Below are 14,837 nucleotides of genomic sequence, written 5' to 3' on the forward strand. Positions count from 1 at the left end.
GTTTATGTTAAATGTATTTTTTTAATTGTGTTAAAATCTGTTACATAGGCAAACAGTTTTGTGTGTTTTTCAGTTAGAAACAATGGCTTTGTAATACTTAATTATAACGGTCAACTTGTTTCGCGGATTATTAGCCAAAAGTAAACATTGTTTTAAACAGATGTCCTTAATTAGTTTTTTTGATAAACCTTTGGTGCTACTCTTGTTTAAAGTCAACATTTCACCAAAGTACTTCAAATTCTCAACGTTTTGAACTTTGCCCAGAATTTACCAAATCATGTTGGCATATTTAACATTTCAGCTATCATATCAGCCACTCCAAAAGAAAGCCACCACTGTGGCCATGTTGTATTTTATAAATGTGCATATATTGATACAGTTCATGAATAAAGTTATTTGATACGATTATGGTTTCTGTCATAGATATACCATCAGTTGTACAATTGTTATTGTGTTAAGTTTTATTTTCATTTCAAAACAACAGCCCAATTCTGTCATCTTTTAAGTAACTTCATTTCACTGACATCTACAATCAATGTTTGCCCTCACTTTATTTACTTCGTTCTGACCCTACATATAGACTTGCATAACCAATAGTTGGCCCGCGCTAGCATCCAATTGCTGAATCTTGCAGCAACTTTTGTACTTGTTAGTCATTATACCATTTTCGTATGCATACCTGAATGATAAAGGGTGGACAAATCACGAGGCGAAAACGGGTGTCGCATAACTATTCCGCATCCATGTCCACTCCGCTAATTGGCGCATTTTTGGCATGTTCGCATATTCGCCCCTTCACATGTCGCATTTCTGCCTCGCTTTGTGAGGTTCATTTGCATTTTCGCCCTTTCGTCGAGAAAACGCGAATACACACGGGAAGAAACAACAAACAACAAAAAGAAACAATATTTTGGAAATGTAAGATGTTTATTCCACTTTTCAGTGATTTAACATCTTATACAATGAATACAACGTATATACCAATCGTTTAATTTGGTGCGTACAATGATTTCTCTACTGATGTAACCGTTCTTTAAAGCTGCACTCTCACAGATTGAACGTTTTGACAACTTTTTTAATTTTTGTCTTGGAACGAGCCAATTTATGCAAAAATGAATGGGGACCATGAATATAAGACTGCTGACAAAAAAAGATCGCAGATTTTTAAATTTAAGTTCAAAAATTGATGTTTTATGCATTTTTCTTAAACCGTTAGCCATAAAACATTATTTTTCGAACGGAAATATGAAAATCTACGATCTGATCTTTTGTCAGCAATTTGTTATCATTGGTTTGCAGATATATTTGAGCGCAGTAGATATGCATTGTCCGAATTTACGAGAAATATATACATGTTCTGACCACAAAATGTTATTTCGTGAAGCAAAGTTTTTCTGAGGTATTCATGCCATAAGTGCAACCAATGTCTTAGTGTACGGAAAATTTCAAACCGAATAATCGTGTAAACTTTGCAAAACTGTTACAGCAATCGGAACTCCTCGGCTAGTATCAAGATATGTCTATATCGAAGCTTGCCGGAGATGGCCGAGTTGTTACGATTGCTGTTACAGATGATAGTATTAAGGTGTTAAGAATATGACAATGGTATGCTTTATATTATCTCCGGCAAGCTTCGAGATAGACATATCTTCATACTAGCCGAGGAGTTCCGATTGTTGTAACAGTTTTGCAGAGTTTACACGAGTATTCGGTTTGAAATTTTCCGTACACTAAGACATGGTTGGCATGAATATTTCCTAGCGTGATTGTGTATTCAGTCAAAGAAAGTATTGGTCACTTGATCCATGGACGCCTTGGAAACTTCGGAAATCCACATCAGAGTTGGTTCTTCTTCGCCACTGTGTTTGTGTTACAATAATTATGTTCGAATTACTATTAGTTTATGTTTACTTATAATTAGGATTATGTATGTTTTAGGGTACACATTCAAAGAACCAAACAGTTCGTATTTTAGTGAAACTATATCCAGAATATAGCCTGTCTGATGTCTGGGAAAAAAGAAACATACAGATTTTAGAGCTCTTTGAAAACAGCAACCATCAAAGTTAAAATCGTGATTTGGCAAAACAGATTGTTGTTGGTATATTTACACTCGAAATCACCTTCACTTGTATGTTCTAACAGCGTTCAGCCTTTTAATTATTAAAATTAAAAACGCGATTTTACATTAAATAATGTAAGAAAGTACTTTAATCTATGTTGACCTCCATGTCCTTCCATATTTTTTTGAAGATTTCAAAATCCACACATTTTCATTTTAAAACGACGGAATCAGTTTTAAATGTCACAATTCTACTGTTGGTAGGCAAAATGTAAAATTTACTTCTGTACTTTTTGGTAACCCAACCGGGCTGGCCCCTAAAGGTTACAGACGTTTTAATAAAATCAATATAATACACTATATACAATTGACTAACTTGCACAGGAAATAACTGAAATGTATAGTGTTAAAGGCGCCTAGCACATATAAGTGGAGATAGTTACACATGTGTACTAATCATTAAAAAACGTTTGAACAAAAACAGGGGCGTAGCTAGCCCTTTATTCATGTGGATTCACAATTGTGCTAGGGGATGCTGGGTCATGCCCTCTATGAAAATTTTGAAAACCATGGTGCATTCTGAGCGTTCTGATGTGCTTTATTTAGGTACGGGAAAAGGACAGTTTTTGGATCATGTAGTCAAGTATGCATACTGCAATTTTGGCTGATTTCGTTTTTACTTTTTTGGTCTAAGTCATGTAGATTCAGTCGCGTACTGCAAAGAATTAAACCTAAATAAGTCGTACGTTACCATTTAAGGATTAAAATTCGACTTTTTGCATTTTATTGGGGTATGGTATCTAAAGGGGTATACCAATGAAATGCAAAATGTCGAATTTTATACCTATATCTACATTTATTTAAATGTACATTTCTGTTAAAATAAATATAGTATTCAAGAGCATTTTCTCCTTTTTTCTTTCACTCGTTGTTCTCAACGGTGGTTATATCCGAACAGCTGCAATAACCTAAATCTACAAAACAATGAATGCGCAGAAAAAAATAGTTCCTTATTCATGGTTTGAATTTCTATATTTTCAAGGAAAAGTATATTTTAACAACGTATTATAACTGTATTACAGATAGAAAAATACAACTGGAGTTATGAAAAATTAACAATAACAAGAAAACAACAAAAATATCACCACCTACAAAGTTCTCATTATATCTCGCGATAATTCGCGATACTAGCGTTTGTTAGTCACGAGTTTTCAAATTGGAGAGAAATTCCAGTCTCTTTACTTGTTGAGCGTTATGTTGAAGGATCAGTTGGTGTATGAACCATGTTGGAATACGGTGTGGGGCAAATCAGCAAGTGCATTGTCATTTCTTTGGAAGATAACATCGGATGAAACGACAGTGGGGCAGCGTGTTTAGCAATGGGAACTTTCGCGGAAGGAAAGCCAGAGGACGCGAGAAGGCTTAGTGTTGAACAGAGCTCTTTCTTCTGGATGTTGCTGGAAGCACTACAGTATGTTTTTGTTTCATTTCCTCGATTTTATGTTTTGTCAGATGCTTTCTTTTTACCAAATGTAAATTCCACATTCCGAAATAAGTCGTCATCACTGTCATTAAATATTTCTTCAACTGTTCCATTCATCATGAAATCACAATCTACATTAAAATCAATCAAATCATCGATATTCGTTTTGTTTTAACTGCTTTACTGCAGATTTTAGTTTTGCATGTTGCCAATAATTTTACTACGATTTCATTGAACCAGAATAGTTCCGTAGTAAATATGCCCCGCCCATTAGTATTATTGCGCCCTATGACAGGATAGAAGAATCGAACAAATGCACGCGATTTCGATTGGAAATGCCATTGCACTTTATACAGAAATAATGTGAACTTAATAAACAACATCCATCGTTAAGGAATGAAGAGTTAATGTAAATTTTGTGTATTTGATAAAGTAACCAAATCCGTAGGATGTCTACAAAAAATGCGAGGAAAATGTCAATCTGTGCGACGGCAGCTTTGAATAGATGCTTCATCAAAAATACCAATCGTTTTAAGTAAATCAGAAGCAGGAGCCACTTTCTTTTTTTCAATACTTCACATTCTCACATCTTTCCCTTAAAAAAACCGGTTGTGACCAATGTAACCGCGTAACCCGATATTTGAGAAAGAAAAAAAAAACGCATTTTCAAACATTTGGAAGACTTTGCTGTAACTCATTGTAACTATTGTAACCGTATAAATCTGATCAGATGTCTATCTAAAAACCTAATTTTTGAGGTTGAACTTTGAAAATTGACCGATATTATAGATAGAAAAAAAGAGACTTTTTTCAAACTTTTCAAAACCTTTGCTGTAACTCTTGTAACTATTGTAACCGTAAGATGATAAGATGTAGACCTAAAAACTCGATTTTTGAGGTTGATCTTTGAAAAGTTTCGATGTTACCGGTTTTTAGGCTGTAGGCCGCTAGGCCTGCAGACTTTTATAACCGTATCTCGGAAATCGCATCGGCAGATCGACATAACATTGTTCACTATTGGCGAATTAATGCGCGCACGGGCGTATCAACCCAAGCGCGGTTAGAACTGCGGTGGTCACCGACCTAATTTGCATTTACCTTCACATCGAACATACCTCGTAGGCAATAGCTATGGACTGCGTTCTGCATATGAATTAGCTTGCTATAAATAACGCTGTAATGAGTTCTCAATCTATGTTATTCGGTTAATTTAGTTCGAATAAGCTGCGTTTTGCGTAATAAAACGCAATTTAACTGTACAATAAGCAATTATTTTAATATCGGCGAGTTACAGAACGCAATATAAAAAGCAGAATCCTATAAACCTGTGTTTCGATTTTGCTTTGGCAGCAGACCGATAATATCCACATGTACATTGTAGTTTAGAATAGAATGTGGGTCATCGTATTCGGACAGGTGTACTCCCCGGAAATAAACTCTGCAAAGTCGTCAAAACCTCGAAAACATATAGATCATATTATGATGCAATTAAAAGCTAATGAAGCGTTTAATATAAATTCATAATATTTTAAATTAATGCTTCATTTTATCCTACAATCATTTTCTTGGGGGGATTTAGTTATTTCATGAGTACATTTTCTATGTTTTAAATTTTTTGACATTTTTTATTGAGATTGTTAGTTTATACTTGTGTTTGTAAAATGTATGTCGTATAAAACCATTTTCTTGTGTAAGTACATACTAACAACCTTTTAACCATTAATAAATGAATACTATACACTTTTACCACTCAAATTAAATGGCGTAAAACGTTGACGGGCTATCGACCTGCTACAATTTGTGTCATAGCCATGTAATGCCGAACGGAAAGTATGTGAATATTTCTCAGTTTGTCTCAGTAATTTCAGTCCAATATTTTGAGCATGAAGCATGATGCATATGCATATATATATTTTTTTAAACTGATTTAGCTGGCATACCCTGGTATTAAATTGAATACGCCCAAATTAAGTTTCAAGTGTAGAGTAGATTCTACAAAAATTTCCTTAATGCCTTTTTCGTGGCAGTGCATTGTTCATTAAGGGTTTAATATGCTATTGAGAATTACTCAATACCTTATTAGTAACTATTTAGCGTAGTCCACATTACAAGTGACTTATACTGCATGATCTCATTGAGAATCAACTTTAAACTCTAAAAGTGTTCGCGAAGGAAATTATGAGCGAGCATATACCATCTTTAAATGTTTATGCTAATAATTATGTTTTACAATTACATGACTATACTCACAAAACGTTGCAGGCCGAAAGCCATTCAACGCTTTAAGCGCTTTGATTAAACAATGTAACCCCGTAACCCGATATTTGAATAAAAACAAAATTCGAATCTCTCATCTTATAAGCCGATTTCTGGCGCTTATTGCAGATATGTTGAAGAAAAGTGCAACATACAGGAACAATAAAACTGATAGATCGCCCTGTCATGCAAATATTCGTGGAAGCCCTGTTCAGACGTGTTTTATAATGTAGGAACCTAATTATGAACTTCTTTAAATGGTAACATAGGAACTGATTGACTATGTACACGTTCATCGAAGTGTTTGTGACTTTTTTCACAGGAAAATTGTACCGCACATGCGTGAAACTAACGTTTGCATACTAAATGGGTCACCGAATTAAATCACTACGCCAGTGATTCGCCGGTAGCAATTTTGCGAAAATTGACGTCTCTTTATTTGTACAGAAAAGAAGTATAGAGTGTAAATAAAGTGCAACGAGAAGCATGCATATATTGAAATATCGTTGGAATTTATTCTAGCGCAACTTATTACACTCTAGCTTGCTTCTCCAATTTGTAATAGTTCTAAAAATATTATTAGTGAACGATGGATCATAAACAACGAAAACACTCTCCAATAAGGTATAACATACAATTATCGAACAGAAAGCTCTATCTATAAACATATCATTTCAGATAATTGCTAACAAAACGCTTTAGAAAATTGAAGCAATATGCATATAAGCGGTTTTCAACAAAATTTTAATACAACAGTTACTGTTGTTTAATGCCCACTATACACATAAATACACGTATATATTTCACAGACATAACTGCGGACATTTTTTTCATAATTGACATCAACTTTGGTCTATAATTGTTTGCATTGTATATATTTTCTTTCAATGCTGTTGATTTCAACGAAATGCTGGCATAATAGAGGATGGCTTAAACAGTTTGTTTTCTTGTCTCGGCATTCCGTGGATTGGGAAACACGTTTATAAGTTGGGTTTATTGGCTAAAATAGCCTTCTTTGTTTGGTGGTACGAACGAGTAGCCAAACAAGAGGAAATCTTCTTTATACAATTGCTGTATACCAACAACTGTCTCCTCGCTGACGTCAGAATACGCTGCTTGCAATGCCATGTTTCTTTGATTATGGGTGTCTTCCTTCGACATAGGGTGTTTATGTATTTCGGATAATATAATTTCGGATACTTTGACAACAAAATATGGATCTGTTAAATTCTTAAATCGTTCAGATGGAAAATTGACCTCATTAGTTATGAACCCTTGAATTTGGAAGGCTGACCATGTTCTTCTTGCTAAGTCTGTCCAGTTTAGGCAGTTGTTTTTCACAAGCTTTTTCACCTTGCTATACACCGTTTCAATTACACCTGGCAATTCCGTTTCCACACGGTTACCTTGTAAAGAAGACATTATGAATTCATACTTATCATTGTTAACTTTCATTTGCTGTAAGGTGAACTTTAGATCTTTTGCAAAAGTTTCTTGGTGTACAATTGAAATAGGCACAACATCACATGGCTTACATAACGAAAGGATGGGAGCCCAGTGTCTGTTGAGAGTTTTCCCTTGTGAAGCATCTCGTAGTATCCATTGCAAAAAGTCTTCAAATGAAACTGCCTGTGGGCAAATCATATCAGTTTTATTTGTTATATCTATTTTTGGTATATCAAGAATAAGTTTCCACATTAAAAATAGGTAAAACTTATCAATATATGCAGAATACAATCTAGAATAAGGATTTCTTGCAGAAAGTATTGTCGGGGACTTTGACTCTAACACACTCAAAAGGCTTGATTCGAAACTGTGTGACTGGCTGTGAAGAAACTGCCGGGACTTCTTAAGAATTTTGTTTGCTGCAGTGATTCCATTATCAAGGACAATAAGCGTACGCGTCCAAAATGAACAGCCACATTTCGGTACTTTGCAGTAGCCAATGTTGTACGCCCTAGATCGATAAAACGTGTAGTCTCCAGTAAGATTGTATGATGCATTTTGCAATACGTTAGTGGAACAAATACTTTTCAGCTTGTTTATTTGTAACCTCTGTTCTTTTTCCATTTGAGCAAATTCTGTTCCCACGTCTACAGTATCATCAGCGATGCTTTGAACTACCGGCTGAATTCGCGATCCATTTTCGGGTCTTGCAGGTGTTGGACGGAAGACCACTGTGAGTGTAAATAAAAAAAATATGTTAAGTTAAGGAGTTAATTTTGAAATGTTTGGGTATTTAAGAGATTATTGTAATGCCATATCGTTATTTGAATTTTATTTTACGCAGTAACGCTACAGTAACAGTATGTTTCATCAACGTTGTACAGATCTTTATCATGAGTCTGCATGACGAGAACTTCATAATAAGCCGACTCTTTTTCATGCAATAATCTATTAATGCAATGAGTACGAAGCAACGTTACAAGTATAAAAAGGCAAATTAAATATGAAAATATCGTATTGACGTATTTATTGATAACAACAAAATATGTCACGTGATCGTATATGGAAACACATAGGAACCAAGTTCGTGTAAAGTGTAAAAGTTACTCAAGTTTCAGCCAAGTCCTGTCTCGTGAAGGTAAGAAAAGATAAGATAAGATAAATAATAACCTTCTACTTAAATCATACTATTAGGGAAAAGCCTATAATTTCAAATGCTTTAAAAACCAATACCGCAACATTTTCGTTTATGTCTAGGTATAATATCAGACCATCTTTCATTTTCAATATTCAATTTATGCAATGATACTAACAATCTTGTCAGAGCATTTTTTTATTATTTTTTTTATATTAACTCGCTTCGAATTAAAACTTATCTTTTCCAAAGTTCCTATAAAATGGGGCTCTATTTGAGTTTTCGATTATAGCAAATCATTTTTGAATTAAAGTCTGCTTGACCCGCTGTTACTGACCAAGGCATTGACATTGATAATTCCTTGTGCTAAACGCACATCATGAAAATCAAAATTACAAAGCTATGTTTTAACATTGACACCAAGTTAATACATCTGGGTCTGTTTTTAACATCCTGTAGTAACACATACTACTTAACTGTTATATATTTTCTTTACATTTTAATACCTTTACCCAAACTTTGACAATATGCTGTATGTGGCGTATCCACTGAAAGTGTGATTGTCTAAGAATTTCGGTAAACAAAGCATCTGTTCATAACAATATTATACAGTGACCTTGTAAGTCTAGGGAAAGGTGTGGTTATTAATCTAGTCATTCAACCGAGTGTCAACATCAAAATATCAATACTGAAGTTGAAGGGACTTTTCATCGGCTCCTAACTCTTTAATATAATAGTTCTATAGTTTTGAAATAAACACAGTAATTAAACAACATTAAACACATTATCTAACAATATATTGAAGATGTGTATATTCATGACAGTTCTATGCATCATTTTATATGTATAGCTGTACGATTGTGTATTCGTCTAAAGAAATAAACGGACTGTGAGTAATTGCAGCTCCAAAGAGAAAAACAACAACACAGTAATTAAGTATGATACATATAAAAATAAGAAGAGTATGGACAGTTGTGGTATCCAACAGGATTCGAACTCGGGGTGATTGGATCCCTAGACCAGCAATTGTGCGCCTATATTCATATTTCAAAGTATTTCATCCCATCATTTTTTAGAAAAACAAACAAACAAGCTGTACACATAATGGCAAAAACGTTTGAATTTGACGTAAAGACAATCAAAATATTTGAAATGATACTACATGACCAATAGAAATTGTCGTAAAGATAAAACGAGTTTATGTGTAAATACCTAAATTAAAGATCATATTAATCCTGAAAGCCATCGTTGGCATCCACGGTACTTTATCCGTTATAATCCGTGGGGAAATCGACTGATGGTGGTGGTGTTAGTAGTTTATACTCCGGGTCCCGGCTTGAGCACAATGAAGGGTCCCAGAGTGACAGTTCAACCACCGCACACCTATCCTGGGCGGTGAACCAGTACTAGGTGCCTTCACTTCTGCAAGGAACTGACAATTTCTGGCATGGCAGGGGCAGTGGTACAGTGAGAATGGTCGTAGAAAGGATTTCATAACCAATCACAACAGAAGTGACCAGGTCCGCCCGGGAATCGGATCCTGGTTGTCCGATTAACAGCCCAACGCTCTACCGACTGAGCTAACCGGGCGGACGGAAATCGACTGACAAAATCACGTTCTTATAAATATGCATGTGCCAATTATTCCTCCAATGAAATCGCTTGTTACAATCAAATACCCTCCAGGTACACTGATTTATTAGCAATCGGAAAAGGTTGTTTTTGATGGAAAAGGCTGAGGTGTTCCGATTGATATGATTGTTGTATTCACGTGCAAGTGGTCTACGCAGCTCTTTTGAAATGTGTAGCGTTCTGATGGGCTGAGCTCAATTTCAGCTACCGGCAGACTATTCTTGCAGTGTCTGTCTATATTTTCGAATTTATTCGTTGCAGAACTGCCTCATTAATGATTAAAGATAACGATATGTTCTTAGACAAATTGCCCATGGTACACAACGGAGCACAGCGGCGTAGTTTATCGGGGTTATCCGACGATGCATGTAAAGCCTGCGACCCACAATACGGATACAGGTATTCAATCAAGGCCTTAACCAAAGACATAATGGCCACGAACATTCTATTCAAGAGTATCCAATAAGTGAAGATTTATGGTCCCAGGTTAAATTGTATTGAGTTATTATGTTGTTAGACATGGTGCTACCTACTCGCTTACACAGCAGCCGGTCATGTGATTAAAATTAAATGCATCATATAAGGATGCTCCTTCATGGTATGACTTTCTTTCGAACGAAAGCATTATTTCTTTTAAATAACAGACTCGAATATACATATTTTGAAAATTCGACAGTGGTGCCTGAATTCCTGCTTTTGCTTTGTGAAATTTTTGCTTAACCAAATGTACATTTTACATGGTGGTTAAATCTTTAGTAGCGATATCTCCAGCACATGTTTTGCACTGAACAACACTATCTACAGTTAATGCTTTTATTTCGTCAGTATTTAAAGGGCACATTTGATTTAGTGTTATGTGTGCCTCTAAAGCTTAAATATCAAAATGAAAATACGATCGATGTTCATACCGAGGAAAACCAAGAACGCTTCTGATTTGTTTGAAAAAAAGGGTAAACAACATTTCTTTTTGTAACGATCTGACAAATACCCACTGTGTTTCTAATATATATGACATATCTTGTTTATGGAAATTGCAATTCTTTGGAAATAGTCAATAGAGTTTAAAGGGGCTGTACGCCGTATGATAAAATAGCGAAAAAAAAAAATTGTCGAAAACTGACATAAACTTGGCATCGATGTGTACAATGCATTAAAACTTAATAACTGAAGTACCACATAGTTTACAATTTATTTAAATTAAGCAGTTATTTCGTATTTTTCCATTTAAAAAGATTACTGGGTATGCCTACCAGGCAGATTTCATTCCTTATGCGCGATTGGCTAGTCGGTGTTATCACGGGATATTACCGAGGTAGGTGTATTAATTAGCTTAATTATGTCATCCGATTAGAGTAAGCCGTCGTAGCTCAGTGGATATGACGTTGGACTGCAATTTTGGCGACACGGGTTTGAACCCGGTCTCCGACAGAATTCTTTTTAAATTTTGGTACTTTTTTACAATTATGATATCAGAGCGTAACACATTCTATTAGATAATTGTCCTGAGATTCGTTACAGAAAAAAACTTTTTTTGGTGCCAATCTGGTGTACAGTCCCTTTAAATGTCAATTCTTTTTAAACTAGTCGCTTATCTCTAATTTTGTAGGCTTAAATGAGATAAATTGATTCGGGCATATTTGGGGAAGTTTAACGCTAAATGTATTAAAAGTTATTCTTTTTGTAACCGGATAGCGCTGTTTCGTTTCAAATGGTAGTTTAAGTCAATAGGGCAAAGAATATTTAATTTTAGCAGTATTTGTGGGGGGTTTTATTATCTAACTAAGGTTGTATATTTTGATCATACTGCCACTATTTACTGTATGATTAATGCGTTGTGGTAAATCATATTTTTGAGGCATAAAATGACTCAACGCGTCTCATAACGCGTACACCAAATAATGTATACATGTATATAGCTTGTAACCTTATCCAAATCATATGGCATAATTATTTGCTCGGCGATTAACAGTTTATAATGCTCGATCACAATTATCTTAGGAGCAGGAGCTTAATTTTCTTCATGCTCCTCCCACTTATCTTTCTTTCTGAGTCAGTTGTCGAGTTAAGGTTTTGTTGCTTTTCCCATATATTTCATTTGAATAAATCATCGTGTGGACCTTGGGATTTCAACAGAGAGTATCTGAGACTCTATCAAAGTTATATATGGACTTATATTTTTTCTTTAATGATATTATCAGAAGTGGTACTGGGTCTTTAAACTTTCACCAAAACTGCGACATATTATATTTCATCAAACTGCACTCTTCCAACAATAAATGAGAACATATAACGGGATAGATGGTAAAACTGTTACAAACAATGCAGATATTTCAAATCAATAAAGAAAAATCTCCTTGTATTTGTAATTGTATGCAAACTGGACATACAAATAAAGTTTTATAGTTGAATAACTATATACAATCGTTGTGAAAATCTGCCCCAAATTAAATATGTAACCTCAAAAGGCATTAAGCTTACAAAACTCGCCTGTTGTTTAAACCATATCAGGCCTTTGAGAAAACTAATTTGAGATCATAGCAGGAAACAACTTGGAATAAACAAACCATATACAACAAAAATCTTACTTAAAGTGACACTCTTATTCAAAATCAATACATACACATGTATAACAAACATCATTTTTGACTGATAAACCTTAACTACTTACTAAATAATGCATCTATGGAAAATATTAATTACTGATAACAAAATTGTGGCCGTGTATTTAATAGCAGAAAGCGAAAAATTATATTACATGATTGGTGAATGCTAAAAGATTTGCTGTGATTTACTATAGTCTCATAAGGTAGAAATAACGTGTTTTCTCCACCTTTCTTTCAAATTAAACTCGGAATCCTTCACAAGAACCATTGTTTTCGACATTTATTCATCCCCCTATGAATATTTAAACAATATCATTAATTGTGGTAAATCTTATTTGGGAGTAAGAGTGCATCTTTAAAGTTCTGCAACTTACGTGAAGTATTTCGGTAACAATCTGGCAATTCCCTGTTAAGACAGGATTGTATGCAATGTCTTTTACTGTGTTGTAAGTAAATTTTCTTTTGTGGATTTAATATTGTGGTATCATATTCCTGCTGTGGGATTGAACAACTAATTGCAAAATAAACTATGTTATTAATTTTGTTTATATTCAACTCACCGGAAACGACGTATACAGCCATGAGCGTTGCCATCAGAACAAGGCCTCGTCTGGCGAAGGATGGTCGAAATGACGTCATAAGGAGCATGCTAAAAGGAGATAATGAGTAAGACTTTATTAAAATTGTATGCATTGTATGCCATGAATGAAAAAATGGTTTAAATGCATATCTACATATCAGTGAAACAGAAAATATATTTTAGTGCCGAAAATCAAACTTCTGTGTCTGTAATTTGTCATTATCCTATGTTTTCTTAAACATGTTTTTTTTCCACTCTGATCTGACTGTATTAAGCAACAATATATTTATTTACATACTTACAGTTCCAAAATATTTTTCTTATCACATTTAGCCGTAAACCAACTTTTTTTCCAGATATTTATGCGAAAAGCTACAGAAACAAGCTCAGTAGCAAAAAGTTTAAACATAAATCCGGTTTAATGGCACTGGGTAAACGCCAAAGACATACAACATAAAATCACAGAAACATGGAAGAACAGCACAAAACTCCACAAGCAGCACAGTGCATACATACTATATATAAAAAAGTAGGTATCTTTATCAAGGATTGTTAGGTACCCCCTTGGAACGGTCAGTAAAATGTACATTTACTGGGGGTTTAAACCAGTTTAAGTGCACAAACCACACTCTTATCCCAACAATCCTAAATAAAGATAAAACGCAAAAGGTAAATTGTATCAAAGTATGCATTAACTTGAGGAAACTTAACAATAAAACAAATAATAATAACCTTATAGGTAAACACCAAGTACTTCTATGGTAAAAGAACACTGCTGATGTTAAGTTTAACGCCCCCCCCCCCCCTGATTTTAGAATGAACTAACAATTTTAACAATGTTATAATGCTTCTAAACTATTTACCTGTCCTGTTCGTGGTAGCTTTCCAGGAAGATTCACCACCCACTAATTCAGTTATCAATCACAATTCGTGAGATTTTATGCGCATGTATATTTTTTTCTTAATTTTTAATTGCCTATTTAAATACGTAAAAATATAAGCCAACGATTGGTTTACTATTTAGCTGTGGGTGATTTTATGTAAGGCAAACAATGCATTGTTACTATCTATATACAATCTTTACCGACTATAAAGCTGGATTATATATAATGGCGACTATAAAAACAGCGTCAGGTTTAATCATGGTTGCGAAAAATAAAATGAATGCGTTGCTGCATGCAAGAGTTGAGACTGTTATAAATAATCTTTTAATCTTCTTAAATAGTAATCTTAAATTCTTTTGCCTATTCAGAACATTACGGTCACAAAAGCTTCTTAAATAAATACAATCAGACAATGCATAACAGTCACGGCGGAAAATGCTTGAATATACGGGACATAACTTGATTTTGTAAATATTATTGGGCCGATTGTTCAGAACGTTGTTAAAGTTAACAACGGGTTTAACAACATCGAAATGCTCGTAGGTGTAGTGGAGGTTGAAATTATTAGAAATCACCATGATACAATTATTTGGTTAAAGCTAGATCATTCATTTTTAAGACCAAAGAAGATATTTATTTATGTGGTGTCAACCTATGGGGTGAAGAAACGCCAGCATATAATGCTTTTAACAATGTTGATTTATTTAACACGCTTGAAAAGGATATATCTGAGTTCAGTGATTTAGGCTGTCAGCT

General features: G+C 34.5%; 1 protein-coding gene across 1 annotated transcript; it reads right to left on the reverse strand.

The window, feature by feature from the left end:
* Window positions 1-6,533: 6,533 nt before the first annotated feature.
* On the reverse strand, window positions 6,534-14,200 carry LOC128222787 (carbohydrate sulfotransferase 10-like). Its single transcript, XM_052931902.1, has 3 exons — window positions 14,061-14,200; window positions 13,178-13,266; window positions 6,534-7,978 (listed from the first exon to the last, which is right to left on the reverse strand). Exons 2-3 carry the CDS (start codon window positions 13,263-13,265, stop codon window positions 6,795-6,797), a joined length of 1,272 nt encoding a protein of 423 aa, XP_052787862.1. The 5' UTR covers window position 13,266; window positions 14,061-14,200; the 3' UTR covers window positions 6,534-6,794.
* Window positions 14,201-14,837: the final 637 nt, after the last annotated feature.

The sequence above is a fragment of the Mya arenaria genome, chromosome 17 (genome assembly GCF_026914265.1).
Source record: "Mya arenaria isolate MELC-2E11 chromosome 17, ASM2691426v1".
In the NCBI taxonomy this organism is placed as follows: Eukaryota; Metazoa; Mollusca; class Bivalvia; order Myida; family Myidae; genus Mya; species Mya arenaria.

Excerpts from the sequence above, each read along its gene's own strand:
- LOC128222787 (XM_052931902.1), bottom strand. The coding sequence starts at position 13,265 with ATGCTCCTTATGACGTCATTTCGACCATCCTTCGCCAGACGAGGCCTT. Across the intron at positions 7,979-13,177 it reads GGCTGTATACGTCGTTTCCG|TGGTCTTCCGTCCAACACCT; the intron begins GTGAGTTGAATA and ends TTACACTCACAG.